General features: G+C 36.7%; 1 protein-coding gene across 1 annotated transcript in view; it reads left to right on the plus strand.

Moving 5' to 3' along the window:
- The window catches only part of SFMBT2 (Scm like with four mbt domains 2), a 299,808-nt gene that overhangs the window by 188,915 nt on the left and 90,747 nt on the right, over positions 1–20,146 (plus strand). The window contains exons 9-10 of the mRNA XM_007935449.1: positions 8,805–8,887; positions 15,561–15,687. Of these exons, the coding sequence (XP_007933640.1) occupies positions 8,805–8,887; positions 15,561–15,687 (210 nt within the window). The remainder of the gene's footprint in view (positions 1–8,804; positions 8,888–15,560; positions 15,688–20,146) is intronic.

Consider the following 20,146-nt stretch of genomic DNA (forward strand, 5'->3'; position numbering starts at 1 on the left):
AATATATATATCTTTTATCTGCCATCTGGGAGAAGCCTATCTGGCCAGTCCACCTTTTTGTTGGACTTAAATGTGTGGTCTTGTTTCTAGCTCTCTTGATTCATTCTTGAGCAGAAAGTCATTTTTGAGTAAAAAGAGAAGAATAAAACTCTTTTAGTCACTTTTTATATCTGAAAATATTCCTGACCATTGGAAATTAAAGCATCCCTCTTGTTTATTTGTCTCCTAAGTTGACTTCATTCTTCAAGATTTTAAAGATGGTTTTACTATTGCCAGTTGATATATATATGATATTAGACTCTATCCTAGTGACATATCGGCATCTCCTAACATTATGTTTATAATTCACATTAACACATTGATCATGCCCCTAGACAGATAAGTATGCTGTCACATGGTAACCCATATTAAATATTTCTTAATTCTTATCCTAAAGATAAGGAAGGTAGCATGGCAGGTGTTTATACTAAATTGATTTGTTTCCCTCTACTTTCCTTTTCTCCCACTTTCTTTTGATCAGAAAGAGGTCAGTGGCCCATGTGAATATGAAGTCTAGTATTATAATTCTGTATGAAACAGACTGAGGAATTAAAATACCATTCAGTCATTCATTATTTGAAAATCCAGGAATACCTACTATGTACCAGGCATTGTTCTAAATGAACACGAGAGATTTTCAATTTTCAATTGTGAATAATTCTCTTTTTATGTTCATGATTCTCTTTTTATGTTCATGATTCCATGAACATAAAAAGAGAATTCACATAAAAAGAGAATTATTCACAATTGAAAATTGAAAATCTCTCGTGTTCATTTAGAACAATGCCTGGTGAATTTTTTGTGAATTTTTATGTGAATTCTCTTTTTATGTTCATGGAATCATGAACATAAAAAGAGAATCATGAACATAAAAAGAGAATTATTCAATTGAAAAGTAGTATGTAAGTTTTAAAGATGTGTGTAGGGAAGTTTTAAAATTTTACCTCAACTAAGAATATGGAGGTAGCTGCCAAATTTCAAGTGGAAGATTGTAGCTTTTAAGAAACAGCAAACTCCTGCGGCGTTTGCCAGGCTTCTCAACTCCAGCTTTAAGGGCCCTTTGGTTTTTTGGCACATGGAGTAAAAGATATGCTTGAATCACTAACTAGTGTTTTTGCCTCCCTGCCTATAAACAAACAAACAAAAATACCAAACTCACTGCCATTGAGTCAATTTTGACTCATAGCGACTACCTTTGGGTTTCCGAGGTGGTAAATCTTCACGGAAGTAGATTGCCCAGTCATCCTTCCACAGAGTGGGTGATGGGTTTGAACCGCCAACCTTCTCGTTAGCTGTCAAATGCCTTAGGCACTATGCCACCAGAGCTCCTTTTCCTGCCTATAAGGTCGTGGTATAAAAAAAACTGCTTCATGAAATGAGTATAGAAAATGTTGAGAAATTCTTACTAAGGAATAGACAAAAGTGGTTTCCAATGCCAATTTTGCAACCTAACGTCTGGATGATCTTACTTCCTCAGTGGTGCACATGGGCATATATCATGTCTACCTCATGTGGTTGTTGTGAAGATCAAACAAGTTCAAGAAACGCTGGTAGTCTGAAAAACAATAAAAACATTGGGCTTTAAAGGAAAGAGATTATCTTTCAATGAAAAGAGTAAACTAACAAAAACCAAACCCATTGCTTTTGAGTCCATTCCAACTTACAACAACCCTGTAGGACAGAGTAGAACTGCCCTACAGGGTTTCCAAGACTATAATCTTTATGGGAGCAAACTGTGGCTGGTGGGTTCAAACCCCCAACTTTCCAGTTAGCAGCTGAGCACTTAACCACTGTACCACCAGGGCTCCTTAATAAAAGGAGTAGTTCATTTGAAAAAGTGCCCATTGGAGCTGCTGTAATGACTCACAGGATTTTCTGGGAAAATTTCTTACAAAGTGGTTTCTGTTTTGTTATCTTTCATTCAAATATCTAGTCTTGATATTTTGCTGATCTTTGAAGATTATTATATCACTTCTCCTTTTAAAAAGAGGTTGAACTAAAAGCTAAACAAGCTTGGTTTTTACAAAAGATATTATAACACTTTAGCAATGTGAATATTCTCTGAGGTGAGGACTTTTCCTTGACTCCAGAGGAAGGCATTGATCACAATCACAGCACACAAAGATGCAGACACACAGATTAAATTCTGTTAAACTGTTGTGTGTATGGTGAGACTCTTCAGGGTTTTTTCCCATCATTCTCCATATCCCTTTCCATTATTGTCTTTACTTCACTATAGTATAATTTTCCGACTGTATCTGTGGCTCCCTATTATAGCTTGTGGGAGCATGTGAAAGCTGTGGTGTGCCTTTTTCATCTTGTTTTACCAGCAACTAACCACAGTCTGGCAAATTTAGATTGAATAGTTATAGAATAGATGTATTCCTTGTTTGGGAAAGTGTTACTGCTTTATAGAATTTTTTTTTTTTAAAGAATTAAAAACATTTTTTAAGTTAAAGATTTAATATGCATTCATTCTTTAAAAATTTGAAAACTAGAAAAGTTTAAAATATATTAGTTATAATAATCCTGTCCTGGGAGGGGGAACTTTTATTCTTTCAGATTTCTATTTTCTTGCATATAAAATCAAACCAGACCCACTGTGTCAATTCCAACTCATAGTGACCCTCATTGGGTTTCCAAGGTGGTAGATATTTACAGAAGTAGATTGCTCCATCTTCCTTCCGCAGAGCAGCTGGTGGGTTTGAACTGCCAACCTTCTAGTTAGCAGTCATATGCCTTAGACACTGCACCACCAGAGCTCCTTTCTAATTATTTTATATACACTCTTTTGTAAACTGCTTTCATCTCTTATTTATTAAGATATAGAGTCCATGATCTGTAAGTAAATAATTTATTTAAACAATTTCTTTCCTAAATCTTCACCCAAGTCACAATTAAAAGAAAAAGGAAAAAAAAAAAAAACCACTACCAAAAAAAAAAATTTTCTTTCCATCATTCGTGTTTGTTGTTTTCAGCTCTGCCTTTATAAATCAAATATGTGCATAGCTATCCTATTATTTTCATATGATACTGCATAAAAAACATTTAGAGCTCTGTTCTCTTCCTTGCTTATTCAACTCCAGCCCCACAGTCCTCCTTGTTGTTTTTGGAACACCCAAGCCTGCTGCTGGGTTTTTATACTTCTGGTTGCCTTTCCTGACATACTCTTCCCCCAGAGAGCCACATGGCTCATTTCCTCAAGTCTTCTAAGCCTTTGCTTATGTTTCTTCCTTTCATTGAGGTCTTCTATTCGCAACTGCAGCAGTGCCTGTGCCCTTTCTCTGCTTTTTCTCTAGAACACTATTGATCTCTGACCTTTTATGCTTGCTCATTATCTGTCTCTTCTCAGAAATATAAGCTCTGAGAATAGGGATTTTTGCCAGTTTTGTTCACTTCTGTATCCCTAATATTAGATCTACAGGCAGTCCTTGGGTTACAAATGTTCAGGTTACATACTATCTGAGTTATGACCCAACCTCCATAAAATCTATATTATTAAAAATTCGAAGTATATACAATGGTTTATAATAACAAACAGGCACTACTTTGTGATACACATCAAAACATTTTGTAATACAAAACGGTATTGTTATGTTAATTTTTTAATGCATAGAAAGGCACACTATATACTTTATACTGAGACAAACATTTGACTAACTGATGCTAGATATGAACTATACCTAAGTGTTTTGACATATGTATGACTTAAAGACAGATTTGAGAACAGAACTCACTTATCATCCAGGGACTGCCTGTACTATGAGGAATCCTGGTAATGTTAACCTAAAGGTCATTGATTGGGACTTACCAGCTCTGTGGGAGAAAGATGAGGCAGTCTGCTTCCATGAAGATTTACAGCCTTGGAAACCTATGGGGCAGTTCTACTATGCCCTGTAGGGTCATTCTGAGTTTGCAGAGACTCAAAGACAATGGGTGTAGTATTGGAACCTATAATATTGTATACAGTCAAATATTTTCGAATTAATGAATATATAAATGAACAAATGGCTAGTTTGGAAGGTAGGCACATTAGAAAAGATTTTGAGATATATGATCAAAATTAACATCTATAATATTTTATATAATTATACTTTAACCAAAAAGGCATGAAAGAACCAATTTCTAAAAATCTTTTAGAATGGTGCATTTTTATTCTTTCTCATATTTGCCAACCAGATAGATGACGAGTGTGATATTCTTTTTCTATTTTTCATTAAGATGTACATTTTTTTCCATATCAACCTACAAATCAGAGGAACTTTGATGCCTTTGTGTCTGTCTCTTTTATTAGAAGAAGGGGGAAAAAAAAAAAAAGCTCTACCTCCACCTTTAGCCCAAAGCACAAGCAAAGGACATGAGACTGCTATGATTCTTTTAGGGTAGTAATGATTCACTTCCTGATGCTTAGGAAAGGCTTGATTTCCTCTAGGAACTGGATAAATTCAGGATTCTATTAACAAGCAAAAAGTGGGAGGGTGGCCCTTGGGAGGCAGTCATGGTGTATTCCACAATACTGAACAAAGCTCTGGTGGCATAGTGCCTAAGGCATTTCACTGCTAACGAGAAGGCTGGAGGTTCAAACCCACCAGCCACTCCTCGGAAGGAAAGTGATACTGCCTTGGAAACCCAAAGAGGGCTCACTATGAGTCAGATCCAGCTCCACGGCAATGGTTGCATTGCATTTTCATGATTAGCCAGTGACTTGGTTATCTTTTAAAATGGAGCAAAAATGCTGTGTTTTCATATAATGTTGATTATTGAAATATTTGTGATCATTGTTGAAAACTTGAAAAATACAAAGAACTAGGAGAAAAAATAAATAAATAACCATGAGTCCTGCCACCTAAGCAATTATTTTGATATCTACTATTAAGTTTTTCTTACATTTTTTTCTGGACATTTGCTTGCATGTTTTTATATATATCTGATAATTGTGCATATGTGTGTAATAGTCTTTTCATCTAAACCTATAGCAGTCATTTTTCTTTTTTCTTAAATAAACTATGCACAATTTTATGCCTGTATGACTTTCCATGAACTTGGGGAAGTCTCATACCATTTCCTCTTGTTGGATATAAAGTTGTAATGCCACGAGTATTTTAATGTATGAAACTTTTTTAGTTTTCAGGATTATTTTTATGGGATAAATTCCCAGAAGTATAATTGTTATGTCAAATGTCATGAACATTTTTACTGCCAAGTTGTTTTTCAAATAAATTGTCCATTTACACTGCCAATAGTAATGTTTGCAAGTGGAGCTGTTTTATGTCAATTGATTTGGATCATAAGGAAATGGGTCATTGACCTCATCCCCTTTGGACTTGTTACAGTTGGAACTTCATTCAGAATAAACACTAATAAAAGCTTAAATAACTCTAGTGGTTAGGTTCAACAGTCTCCTATGGTAGCTTATTGCACATTTTAATAGTCTAAGGTGTTTTTTTGTTTTGTTTTTGTCTTTTATTTCCTTCTTCCCTGTGCTGTTTTCCTCCTGGATTTAAAACATATTTTCCTGGCTTCAACTAAGCCTTAGTACTTGTTCTGTCTTTGTTGATTAATGAGTATAATTGACCCTGGATTACACAATCCACAGCAATTTGTTTTTATGCAGCAGTTATTTTCTGAACTATCACAAAAGTGCCTTACAGAGAGTTCATTATCAGCCTGAAGAGAAGAATTGTAACTGATATAGTGAGTAGAGGTCTCTAAGAGAAGGAGGAGAAATCTTGACTGTTAGAATGGTCAAAGAAATGGGAATGTTCAAGGAGCAGAATAATTAATTGTTGCTTACAAAAGATAACCAGAAGACTTGACTATATCTTGAAATTATTAGATTAAAAATGGCTCCCCATAAAGAGAGACTTGAGGACTGTGTGTAGAAGCGTTGAATGTTCCTCCAAGAAAGCATGGAGCATGACATTTTATGGAGTGAATTGACGCCTGTTAGAAATCAGTGGTTATGAATATCATCATAGAAAATGCAGCTCTGTCAGTATCTATACATAGAGAGCATAGTGTGACTTCCAAGTTAGAAATTTTTGCCTGTACAGACTCAGATTCCATGTTATATCAAAAAATGGTTAGTTGTTCATCTATACAGAAGACTTTTTACTAGATCTCCCCCACCCTTGCCATGATCTTGGTGAGATTTTCTTAAGCTCACAAAATTAACTAAAGTAGCAGAGGTCCAGGGAAATGTTGGCACAAAGGAGATCTTGACTTTAACAAAATAGGTCTATGAAAACAAATAGTACCCTTCTGTTGTAGGAAGTTACCTTTTCTGCATCTATTCGGTTGAAAGATCCTCAAGAAAAGGAAATTCTTTGTTGTATAATTCCTCTTTTCCAACCCTGTCACATCTTTGTCCTACAAGAAGGGCAGAGAATTAGCCACAGAGAGAGTGGAAAAAAATCCTAAGTAGCCACAGTAAAATAATTAGTAATGATAACTCGAAATCATAGCACCCAACAGCTACGGCGGACTTTGTGACTTCGTGGATGAAGAAGGGCAGACACAGAAGATTTAATTTATTTTACTGTATTCTACCAGTTCCTAGTAGAGCTGGGTCTAAAACCCAGATGTCTTGCTCTCTGTTTTAGTAACCTTTGTTCTGTTAGGTACCTCCTTGCCAGTTTGAGGTGCCTTGAGGATAACTCTGTTGTTTTTAGACATTAATGCAAAGATTTGAGCCAAAAAAGTTCCAGAGGAACTGCTCTCAAGAGAGAGTTATAGTAATTGTAAACAAATCAGTATTACCTTGTTAAGACATGTTTCATTTGTTTAAAAATATTCAGAAGAATCTTTATTTGGTCCTTTCTAGAAGCCTCTGATATACTAGCCTTTCAGCTGGAAGGACAGCTCTGGGGGGAGGGGTTGGGGAAAAGAGCAGGTGGAACAACTTGAAGAATTTCTCTTTTGAGTCTTCCAACTACCTAGAAAGAATATATAGTATCTCAAAACTCTGAAGCTGCTTTCTCCCTTGTTGGAAGGATATAAGTAGTTATAAGTCTTTAAAGAATGACAGAAACATCTCTGTAGGATGATAAGACGGTTTTGGGAGAGTCCCTGGGACCAGAGAAGAACTGTTGCCTTCTTGATTATACTGTCAAAAAACAAAACAAGAAAAACACCATCCCCCAAAGAAAAATTGGATAAATTGAGCTTGTTTAATGAAAATATACCTATTTTATATTTAAGGTGTACAGATAGAGGTAGAGGGCCACCAGTATATCTTGAGATTCTTTAATAATTTCTGTAATCTGTCTATAACTGTAGATTTAGTAACTAAATGTCCTCATATTAAATGAATTTGTACTTGTAGAAAAGAAATTGGGGTACTTGGGTCAAAAATACACTTAAGAAATCCAATGATAAGAGAACATGAAATTAGATAATAGTGACATTGTACAGGCTTTTCAGTTAATCATAACTGATACAGTATTTTTCATTTCCATATGCCATCCTGTGTTCATATGACACTTTTTAATATCTCACTTCTTTTCCCAAGGCATGCTTGTAATTTGTTTGGGTTTATGAAAATAATGCTCATGTTAAGACCTATTTTCCTGCCTAAGTTAAATCATCCATCCAGTATCTTTCTTATGATTGAGAACTGTTTCCCCCATCTCCTGCCATGTTTTGCCTTGGTTGTCGTCATGCAGCTATATTGTATGATTGCACCCTCCTCACTCTAAAAAGGGAAAAAAAAAAATCACTTTGATAGCATCTGTATTTAATTAAAGTAATTCTGGTGGCACAGTGGTTAAAGCATTCATCTACTAACCAAAAAGTCAGTGGTTCAGACCTACCAGATGCTCTGCAGGAGAAAGGTGTGGCAGGCCTTGGAAATCCTATGGGGCAGTTCTACTCTGTCCTATAGGGTCACTAGGGGTTGGAATTGACTGTATGGAAGTGGTTTTTGGCTCAGTATTTAATTAAGTCCAGTATATGTGGATAGTTATTTCTCAAACCTCTTCTTCAGTATCTCATATCTACCCCAAAAGTTTTACGCCAGAGAAAGCCCATCTTTCCCAATTCTCATTTTCCTTCAATCTCAGCAATTCAGTTCTAAGGCAGAATTTATATTCTTCCTCTTCCTTCATTTCTTTGTAGTCTCTATCTCTAAAGCCTCCACTCCTTGTTTGGCATCTGCTTTGTCTTCTCTCATTCCTTAAAAGTCATCCTCACATAGTAGTTTTTTCAATATAAATTCGCATGGTGTCCATAAAGATACTGAAAAATAACTTCATACAAATTCAAAATTTACATGAAAAGTTATTAGTTCCTGTTTCTGTTAAATGGTTTGTGGGAATGGGTTCTGTGTAATAGCCTTTCTTAGCTATTTTCCCCTTTAGCAGATCCACCCATTGGCTTGAGCTTCTATAGGTAGTTTCTGCCCATCTTCATCTGGATTCAGGTATGACATTGTGATAACAATGCTATACTTTACATGTATATAGTACTTGACATTTTTCAAAATATTTCATTTGACCTTCATGAACTCTGAAGTGCTGTTAGGTGTGAGAGGGCTTCATCCTTTGGGGCCTATACTTGAAGGTAATTTATAAAGAATCAATAGCAAAACTGTTACCTATGAGTTTACTAAGCATGGGGCTGCCATCAATCCATTTCAAAACTGCCTTTGATGGTTTAACTTCGGCAGGAAAATATGTGTTTTATTTCGGTTGCAGACATGCTCTAAAGCTGTTCATTGGTCTCAGGTTGAGCTTTATGCTGTTTTCTCTCTGTTCTGTTGTGCACAGGTTACTCGGGCCAGGACTTTGACTGGGCAGATTATCACAAGCAGGATGGGGCAGAAGCAGCACCTCCTTTCTGCTTCAGAAATGTAAGATGCTTGTTTCTTCTTCTTACTATTACAGAGGTTCACCATGGGTTTTGTAAGTTGCTTTCTATTTATTGAGGAAGATTAGAGAACTGCATTTTGCTATAGGATCATAAAACTTTCACAGATTTGAAAAGTCCTTCTCTGAGTTTATATATTAGTTAGGGGATGCTAGGCTGTGTAACAAACCTATTGATTAACATACAATGGCTCAAACAGGTTGTAAGTTTATTTCTCACTTATGGAAGGATCCTTAATGTTCCTGATTGGATAGTTCTTCTCATTACGGTGAGTCAGATACTCAGGCTCTGTGCATATTTAACTTCATCATCTGAATCTAGGCAGCAGATAGGAAAAGAGATCAAGGAGAAAATACCCCAATTTCTAAAACCTGTAGCCTGATATTGATACCTTCCACTGGTGAGAACCTGTCACTTGGCTATGCTATGCTACAAATTAGGCTAGGAAGTGTCTTCTGGCTGGGCAGTTGTTTCCCAGCCTTTAGTCTATATTGTGTGGAACAAGGAGGACAAATTTTGGGGAAGAGTTAAATATCTGTGCCACATTTAGACATATATTTGCTATGTGGTATAGTATTGATAAGCCCATTGATACGCAGTTCTCTGTTCTGAGCTATATTCTTAAAATATAATCTTAATTTGTTTTCTTTAAGTGCTTTTTAAGTTGCTAGCCAAGCAAATTTGTCTGTTGCTGACTGGAAGCTGCTACCTTATTCAAACAGAGCTTATTGGTATAGTGGCAGGATTTTCGCAATACAAGAAATAGCAATGTATACATGTGTGTACTTTCATAATTATATATGCAAGTATATTAAGTATGAAGTACTTTATGAAAGTATTCATTTTAATTTCATTATCCCTAGGAACTATGAGAAAGGGATATGAATTATTATTCTCACTTCAAGAATGAGGTGTAAATGTTAGCTTAGTATGTTGAACATACTTTTAGCTATGGAAGTTAATTCCTGATGGAATGAAAAAATGCAGTATTCTAATTGGGACCTATAGTTACAACAGTGTAGAATATTCCCAAATCACATACTTGCTTTCTAGGCATATGTGCCAAGAGCTGCTGATTCACTGGCACACCATCCATAATTTGTACTACCGGGATAGTAGAATATGAGAACCGAGAGGTGGAAGGGGTTGATTTAGTAGAGAGAAACTCAGTATTGAGCAAAAGCCAAAATCAGGTTTTGGAAAATGAAGTAGATTGATAATTAAGTCAACTTGTACTCATAAATATAGAGACAAATTGGTGGCAGAGTTGGAAATTCAGAGCTTTTCAAATGATTAAATAAATTTTCCATTGGATGACAATGCTTTTTCACAAGAGTAGCATTGAAGAACTGTGTGGAGTGTGTTTAGTGGTATGTGGGGACAGCTGTGTAACCATGCCATCACAAGGGCAGTTGGTTAGCTCTTAAGGCTTATTAAGTCCAATGGATTCTTTTCTACTTTTCACCATATAGGCGTTACTGTCACAGAATCTACTGGCCTCAGTGACTTTCATTTAGGACTAAAGAAACACATCTAAAGCCCCTCTGAAGTTGTGCTTTCTGCCTGACAAGAGTCATGTTCCTTCTCTAACTCTCTAGCCTAAGGAGTTCAGGTGGCGTAGTGGTTAAAGTATTAGGCTGCTAACCATAGGTGGCGATTCAAACCCACTGGCCACTCTGCAGGAGAAAGATGGGGCAAATCTGCTTCCGTAAAGATATGTTGTTGTTGTTGTTGTTATGTGCCGTCAAGTCAGACCCAACTCATAGCGACCCCTCTTTGGGTTTCCAAGGCGGTATCACTACGGAAGTACATTTCCTAACCTTCCTTCTGAGGAGTGGCTGGTGGGTTTGAACCTCTGGCCCTCTGGTTAGCAGTCAAGTGCCTTAGTCACTATGCTACCAGAGCTCCTTCCGTAAAAATATACAGTCTTGCAAATCCTATGGGGCATTTCTACTCTGTCCTAAAGGGTCACTATGAGTCAGAATCGACTCAATGGTCATCGGTTTTTTCTTTAAAATCTCTAGCCTGGGGCAGAAAATCCTTACATCTCCTCTTAGTTCTTTATTTGGGGAGCTAGCTGTTTCTTCTGTGACAACTGTAGCTCCCTCCACTCCCTGCATTGGTCTTTTTACCTGGTCTCTGCTTGCATTCATCTAGCAGTTGTCCACATGCATTTTAATAGTGAAGCAGGTAGCCCTGTCCTCAGGTAGTCTCTGAGCTTTCAGGATTTACCTACCTAGATTAAATTTGCTTTAATGAAATTGTTAGTGTATTCATTAGGAATGCATTTGTTACACATATACCCCCTTTTGTTTCTAGCTCTCAGTTTATTTAATAGACAGAATTGTTATCTGCCCATTGGCATATGCATTGCATTACTGGTACTTTGCTGAATGTGTTAGCTTGCTACAAGTGCTCTTTAATGGAATGCTTATTATGAATTCATTTTTTAATCACACATCTCCTGTGTAGCAGGGGAGAGCTAGTGTGGAAATGGATGCATGGAAGACATTTCCCCGGGGATGCTTAACAATCAAAGGCAGTTTTGAAATGGATTGACATAGCCCAATGCTTAGTAAACTCATAGGTAACAGTTTTTCTATTGATCCTTTATAAATTACCCTCAAGCAGCGAGCTGAAACGAAATAGGTTATGTGGTTGTAGCTTTCCCTTGTTAAGTAGGATAAAATGTACTTTAACTCACTTAGAGGTTTTTCAGGTAGCCTATCAAGTTGTATTATCACAAAGAAGCTCAACACATGATACATGTGGATGAGGCAGGATAATTTGCACAAAAATAGCCACCTAGAATACCTTGAGTCCTATTTCCAAAGTAACATCAAGCAAAGGAGGAAATTGATTTCTTAACCTATATTGGTTGATTCTGCTCTGGTTACATAAAGATGTAATTACAATTTTCAGCTTATATAAAAAGACATGTAAATGTGTCTTACCTTCGTTTCTTTCTTTCAGTTACATAAAGATGTAGTCTTAGTTACTTAATAACCCACTACCGTCAAGTCAATTCCTTCAACTTATAGCAACCCTATAGAACTGCCCCATAGGGTTTCCAAGGCTGTGATCTTTACGGAAGCAGACTGTCACAACTGTCTTCTGCAGAGTGGCTAGTGGGTACAAACCATCAACCTGTTGGTTAGCAGCCAAAAGCTTTTTTTTTTTTTCTTTAAAGTCTCTAGCCTGGGGCAGAAAATCCTCACATGTCCTCCTACTTCTTTATTTAGGGAGCTAGCCATTTCTTCTATGACAACCATAGCTCCTCCCCTCCCTCTACAAGGTTTTTCTACCTGTCCTCCGTTCCATTCATGTAGCAGTTGTCCACATGCATTTTAATAGCCCCATCCCCTGTGCCACCTAGGCCCCCTCAGTTACTTATAAACCCAAACCCACTTCCATGAGTCAATTCATATTCATAGTGACTATAAAACAGAGTAGAACAGCCCCATAGGGTTTCTAAGGCTGTAAATCTTTATGGAAGCACACTACCTCATCTTTCTCTTATGGAGCAGCTGGTAGGTTTGAACCACTGGCCTTTAGGTTAGCAGCCCAATGCTTTAAACACAGCATCACCAGAGCTCCCCAGTTACTCATAGGAACATGTTTATCTCAATTTGTGTATTTCAGAATAGATATATTTGTATAGAATTGTAACTTGTCTGATTATAATTTATAGTAGTTGATGTTTTTTGAAAAGTTATTGTAAAATACTGTTGAGGGGAGTTTTGTTTCTAATATTGGCTAAGCTAATACTGAACTGATCCTCCCATCGATAGATATTGTAAACTCTGGGCAAAATACCAACAAAACAAAACAAAAAAACCCCAACTATCTGAGGGCACTGGAGAATGAACAGAAGCAGGCAGATTCTGGAATAGAAAAGACTCTTGGAAGAAAGCAACAGCATGGGGTGATTGTTCTGTTTGTGTGTGTGATTTTTCAGGTTTCTAGCCTTAAGGCAACTGCAGTTGACATCACCTGGGATGGCTAAAACAGTGATTGAAATTGTAGTCTTTCTGGCCTCAATGAACATGATAACTGAAAGTAGGCAACCATGGCCCTGGAAAAGAAAGGAGACTCTTAGAAAGGAGAGACTTAGACAAGGGAACCACAGATTCTCATACATGTGCCAGGCAGCCCAGCTGAAGACCCAATAACTAAACTGAGATTTGAGTTGTTGCTTAAGAGTCAGAGTTTGTACTTTGAGTCCACCCAAGTTCATTTCTTGCTAAAGTAGAAAAAAATCAAAACTCTTGGGAGGAATATAACACAATTCAGAGTCTCCACAAACACATTAAATGCATCCAGGTTATAACCCGAAATTGCTAAACATATGATGAAATAGGAAAACATAACCCATTCTCAATAGAAAAGATAATCAGCAGAGACTAAACACATGACAGTACGGAATGGAATTAGCAGACAAGTATTTTAAGGAGCTCTACTAGCATAGTGTCTAAGTCATTTGACTACTAATCAAACCCACCAGCTACTCCATGGAAGGAGGACCAGGCAATCTACTTCTGCAAAGATTTACCATTCAGAAACCCAGTGGGAGTCGCTATGAATCAGAATCAACTCGATGGCAGTGAGTTTGGTTTGGTTTTATTACAGTTAAGCCCAGCAAGGTTAAGCAGTGGTTTTCAAAGTGTGGTTCCCAGACCAGCATCCAACTTTTTGGAAATACAGATTGTACGGCCTCACCCAGATAAACTGAGACAGAAATTCTAACTCTCCTGGTGATTCTGATGTACCCTCAAATTTGAGAGTCAGTGATGTAAAGATGTGTTTAATGATGTGTCCTCATTGAATGAAAAAAAGATAGAAACTTCTAGAAGAGAAGTAACAAATGTAAAAGAAATTCTAGTACTGAGAAGTACAACATCTGAAATAAGAAAATTCAGTAGAAGGGCTTAACAGCAGAATGGAGATAACAGAGTAAAGAGTCAGTGACCTTAAGATAAAATTATCCAATATGAAGAACGGAAAGATAAAAGAAGAAGATTAGGAGGAAAAAATGATGATCGGAGCCTCAGGGATCTGAGGGATGATATACTGTGATTGGACACCTAGGAGAACAGGCAAGAGAGACTATGGCCCAAAAAAAATATATGAAGCGATAATGGCCAAAAAACAACTCAAAGCAGCTGAAAGACCTAAATTTACACATTCAAGAATCTCCAGAAATTCAAAGCAGCACAAATGCAAAGAAACTCAACATAGTCAAATTTTGAAAATCGAACATAAAGAGAAAAAACTTTAAGATATATACTTCAGTAAACAAGACAAAAGGATGCCAAAGAAACACATGAAAAGATGCTCAACACCCTTAGTCATTAGGGAAAATGCAAATCAAAACCACAATGAGATACTACTACACACCTGTTAGAATTGCTAAAATAAAAATTACTGACACAACCAAATACTGGAGAACATAACACCTGGTCATGCATTGCTGGTGGGAATGTAAAATGCTGTCACCACTTTGGAAAACAGTCTAGCAATATACTTGCCATATGATCTAGCAATCCCATATTTAGAGAAAGGAAACTTATGTTCACACAAAAAATTTGTCCCTGAATGTTTATAGTGGCTTAATCACTCCAAACTAGCAACAACTCAAATCTTCTTTAGCTAATAAATTGTTAGACAAACTGTTGCACATCTGTATACTAGAATATTAATTAGCAATAAAACAAAGCAAAATACTGATACATGCATTAGCATGGATGAATCTCAAATGCATTATGCTCAGCAAAAGAAGCCAGACTCAGAAAGATACATATTGTATGATTCCATTTATGTGACATAGGGGAAAGGACAAAATAATAGGAACAGAAAAAAGATCAGGGGTTGGCAGGAGTTGGAAGACAAGGAGGAGCTGCATGTCAAGGATTATTAAAGTATGTTTTTGAAGGTGAAGAAACTGTTATGTGTATTGATTGTGGTTTTAGCTATACAACTGAATGCTACTTACCTATATGAATTTGTTTAATGGCCCCAACGCCATAGAACTGGACACCATAAAGAATGAATTTTACTAAAATGAATTAAAAAGGAAATAAAAATGAACAAACAAGAATAAAAAGGAAAACAATTTCAGATAAAAGAAAACTAAGGATGTTTATCACCAGCAGACTTGCACTGTAAGAAATCCTAAGAATGTTTTCAGATTGAAGAGAAATGATGACAGATGGAAATTTGGCTCTCCCTACTTTAATTCCTCAAATATGCCCTAGTATGATTCTAGTGAGGAAAATAGGAAAGTAGAAGAAAGGATTTTTCCTTCAGTGATCCAATCGACGTAAGTGTGCATATGGAACTGGAAAGGCAGACTTGAGTTCATTCATATATTCATTTTCTCACTCATTTAACAAATACTATTAGGCACTTACTGTATACCAACCATAGTTATGTTTTCTGAGATACTTGTAGGTAGGTAAGTAGGTAGGAAGTAAGGACATGGTTTTTCCTCCTGAATGGTGGGAAAAACAAGCATAAACAAGCTTATCTTTCTAATAAATAAGAAATGTGTGCAGACGTGTGTGTTATTTCTGTTTCTTCATCTGGCCTGCTGTGTGGCTGCAGAATACCATGCTGTGATATCTCCTGGCTCAGTGTTTGTTCTGTTTCTCTTTCAGACATCGTTCAGTCGGGGTTTCACAAAAAATATGAAACTGGAAGCTGTAAACCCCAGGAACCCAGGAGAACTCTGTGTGGCCTCAGTGGTCAGTGTGAAGGGGAGGCTAATGTGGCTTCACCTGGAAGGTATGAACAATTAGTAGTAATTGTGAAGAACTTAAGTCTCCCTCATAAAATGGCAGAGAGTACAAGAATTCAGCACTTCTCAGAAGTGCCCTTTTTGCTTCCCTTTTATTGAAACAGATCTTAAATTATTCAGTGTTCTTAAATAAGTGAAACTAATCAAATATAAATTCATTGAGAGGCTCTCATCTTAACTAATAATTTTGTGAAATGAGATGCTAGTACGATAATTATGTTTGGAACACAGTGGTCTTTCTACATCTATGATTGTAAAAGCTAATGTCACAATCAAATTATAAGCAGTAGTTGAGTTAGGAACACCTGACTTGAGGACAACTCCTGTTTACTCTTTAATGTTATGTAAATTTTCCCTCACTTTGAATGATTGAACCAACCCCCACTCAAAACAAATTCTTCATTACAATCACCTTCACACCTTCATTTGTTGCAAATGCACTTTTAAATCATTGAAAAGGCTTTGAGCTTTTTGTTGCTTTCTTGCACCAAAGTAAGGCTAAATAAAAACCATATGCACCTGTTAGGACTTACAGATTCTTCAAGAGTTAGGAACAGATCTCATTCATAACCCAGGACTACCTATAATATGAGTCACTTAAACTGGTATTTGAGGTCTTGGTTATTAAGAGGATAAAATTATATATTTGCATTGTGATATGAATCATACCCTTTACTTTATTTCTTATGTAGATGTTTGTTTTTTTTCACAGGATAGTAACTGGCAAATGGTTTTCTCCCCCAATACATAATAAATAGGATTTAGGCTTGTTTTTTCAGTGATGTTTAAATTGCTCTTTAGAACTACAAATTTATTTATAACTGTGTAGATAATTCACAGAACAATGTATCTCTGTGAACAGAACCATGATCAGCTTTTGGATTTAGGTGGTGGTGGTGGTGTTATGTGCTGTCGAGTTGGACCCGACTCCTAGCAACCCCTCCTTGGGTTTCTGAGGCAGTATCACTGTGGAAGTGGATTGCCCCATCTTCCTTCCGAGGAATGGCTGGTGGGTTTGAACAGCCAGCCTTTTGGTTAGCAGTCAAGTGCCTTAGGCACTATGCTTCCAGAGCTCCCTTGGATTTAGGCTGAAGACCATATTTTCTAGATAATTGTGTGTTCATTGAGACAATGGATTGGCTCTCTAAGGTTTTCCCATCCTTCTATGATTTATATGTTTTTTTTTTTTTTCGCCATAATATTCAATAGTTATTTTAAGTGTGTGTAGAAAATAACAAAGAAGACTGGATATGTATAATAAAAAATAATGTTAGCTCTTCCAGTCCATAGTTTAAAGGCTATGACATACTCATACAACCGTTGGTATAGAAAGTTTGGAAGGTCATGAAATAACTGCTTATAACTTCTCCATCCATATTTCCTCAGTAAGCAAGTTTAAAAAGGAGTGGAATTTTTTTTAGATAAGCTTATTGTCTCATTCTAATGCTCCTTAGAAGTGAGAATGGCCAGATTTCATCTCTTGTACTTTAATCGTGTTGTCAGAAGGCACCAATCCCTGGAGAAGGATATCACACGTGGTCAGCAAAAACGAGGAAGCCCTTTAGCGAGATGGATGGGCACAGTAGCTGCTGCAATGATGGGCTCAAGCACAACGTTTATGAGGATGGTGCAGGACTGGGCAGTGTTTCGTTCTGTTGTGTATGGGGTTGTTATGAGTCAGAACCAACTCAATGGCACCTAACAACAACAACATTGTCTCATAAGTATTGTACTCTAAGAGACTGGGAAAGTTACAGTAATACTGAAAGTCACTTGTGTTGTTAAGTCTCAGGAAATAGATCAAATGGTATTATAGTTTAGGATTTCAAAATCAATTTCAAATAAATGGAAAGTCTCAAAATGTCAAGTACTTGGTTAATGGATTTTTAAGTAGAATGGGCTCTCATTGGAATGAACTGAAATGTAGAGACAGGCAGAGTGGTGATATTTCTGCAGCTACAGGAATAGAACATGACTTTATTTTCATTACTGAAAGTAAAGTTGAGTCAGCTACTCTTGGAAAAAGCAAGCTCTCTTCTGTAATTCCTAATCGCTAAATTTAACTTGCTATCTAGCACCGTGCTGTGCCATATTACTGGATTAAAGTCTTATTTACATTATTAACTTGAAAACAAAAATGATAATGTTGGAAGCCCGTGTTGCATCATAATTATTTAGCACATTATGGTAAAAAATTCTCTGACAGTCATTATTTATTTAGCGGTTTATACTTTCAGAGTGCTTTATAGCTGTTAATTACCTAACACAGACAACAGGAAGAGTGTCCTGATTTTTATAGGTGAAGAAACTAGCTGAGCCATTAAGATATGCCTGGGGTTCAATTTCATTGCTTTTGACATCTCTGTTACTTAATTTGCCAAACCCCACAGCTTCTCATTCTTAAAAAGAATGATGATAAACATTCTGTGCATATTCGACATTTTGGACTGTAAGTCCTTCTTTGCTGGTCCTCTTTGGTTTAATCACAAACAAATGTAAAATGGCTCCTGTCAGCTCCTCCCAATCCCCCCGTGCTGTCATCTTGTAATAATGAAAATTAGTTAGCCTTAGGAAGCGGATTTGAATATAGCTTGTCCAGTTTTTCAAACCTTACACATTTCAAAATAAGTATTTTAAAACCATCTGAAGGATATCATCTACCTGGAATTATTGGTCAAAATCATGCATCTATCATCACTTAAAAATACATAATATATATACATTCTAATCATTCTCCTTAGTCTTGCTTTTTTTTTTTTTTTTCCCTTACTGAGCATTTACCTTTTAATATGACAGCTTAATAGCACTTATTTCTCATTAGTCACAGTTTTATGTGTATAGTGTTTTCTTTTCTCAGTCCCGGGGATAAAAAGATAGAGATTCACTATGGTCACTTTGTGGCTGTTAAATTATATTTATGATGATGACTACCCTGATTACAGACCATTTATATGACACTTTAAATTTATAAAGCACTTTATAACAATTTGATTAGTTATTTTTATGCATTAAATTGAGTTGAAGTATTTTCAGCACATGGCTGATTGACCACTTTCAGGTAATTAAAACAATCATTTCTGTTTAATACTTGACTTATCTTGAAATCAGTTCTTTAAGTGTCTGTAAAGGGTCTGGTGTTGAAGAGGTAGCCACGTATTAAATATATGAGACTAATGTAATAATATTTTAGGTGCATATTTGAGAATAATTTCAAGCTCTCACAAGCCCATAGTTAGCAAGGGTAATTTATGATGATTGGGTTTTGTGTTTCCGATGGGCTATTGTAATGGTTTCTCTTATGTTAATGCTCTACTTTAGGTCATCATCTTACTGTTATGACCATTATCCTTATAATGTAAATTACTTTCTGTTTTAATGCCTCCAGTAATGCAGCCACACTGAAATAATCAAATATAACATCATCACACACTCCTATTTCTGTTTTCTCACAAATAAAGTAACTTTCCATTCACTTCAGATTTTTTAATTATAGGACAAATACTGTTTGGGGCTGGAGAGGATGGTCTATGTTCTACTTGGTCTCGCAGCTCTTTAACTCCCTAAGAGGGTTGACATCTCTTTATTGCCTTTGTTGATTTCTCTTGTGAGGCTCACTTTCTGAGAATCTTTTTTCCTGGACATTTATATACATATACACACATGCATAGCTTTACTCTGTATTTCAAATGGTACCAAACAGATTTCTAGCCCATAGTCCCAGTGGTTAATATAAGGGATTGACATGAACTTTGTATAATTTAACTTTTGACTGTAGTTCCAAAGAAGAGAGTTTTTATTGAAGATTAGTTTTTTGGCAAGATTTATTGTTGTTGTTGTTGTTGTTATGTGCTGTCAAGTTGGACCCGACTCATAGCAATCCCTCCTTGGGTTTCCAAGGCAGTAGCACTATAGAAGTAGATTGTCCAGTCTTCCTTCTGAGGAGTGGCTGGTGGGTTTGAACCACCAGCCTTCTGGTTAGCAGCCAAATGCCTTAGGCACTAAGCTACCAGAGCTCCTAAGATTTATTAGCAGTAATAATGTTTTATGTTTGTATACATTCATAATGATTTGCCATATTGTTTGATGCTCACAAACCTGAACATTTCCAATTCGTAGTGACCTTGTAAGGACAGAGTGGAACTGTCCCATAGAGTTTCTAAGGCTGTAAATCTTTACAGAAGTAGACTGCTACATCCTACTCCAGCAGAGTGGCTGGTGGGTTTAAACCACCAACCTTTTGGATAGTCACCAAGCACTTTTCACTAATGTGCCACTGCAAAAACGCCAAGGAGGCCACATGTTCTGACCTCCTCTAACCCTACAAGGGGAAGGCAGGATTACCAGCAGTAATCCAAGGCCTATTACTGCAAGGCCAGACATGCCGCCTCTCTCCAGCCCTTTCACCAACCGTTCCTCCCAAAGCACCCACCACCTCTCTCCTGGGTT

Source organism: Orycteropus afer, unplaced genomic scaffold, assembly GCF_000298275.1.
Source record: "Orycteropus afer afer isolate SDZICR_OR568_19922 unplaced genomic scaffold, OryAfe1.0 scaffold00028, whole genome shotgun sequence".
NCBI classification, from domain to species: Eukaryota; Metazoa; Chordata; class Mammalia; order Tubulidentata; family Orycteropodidae; genus Orycteropus; species Orycteropus afer.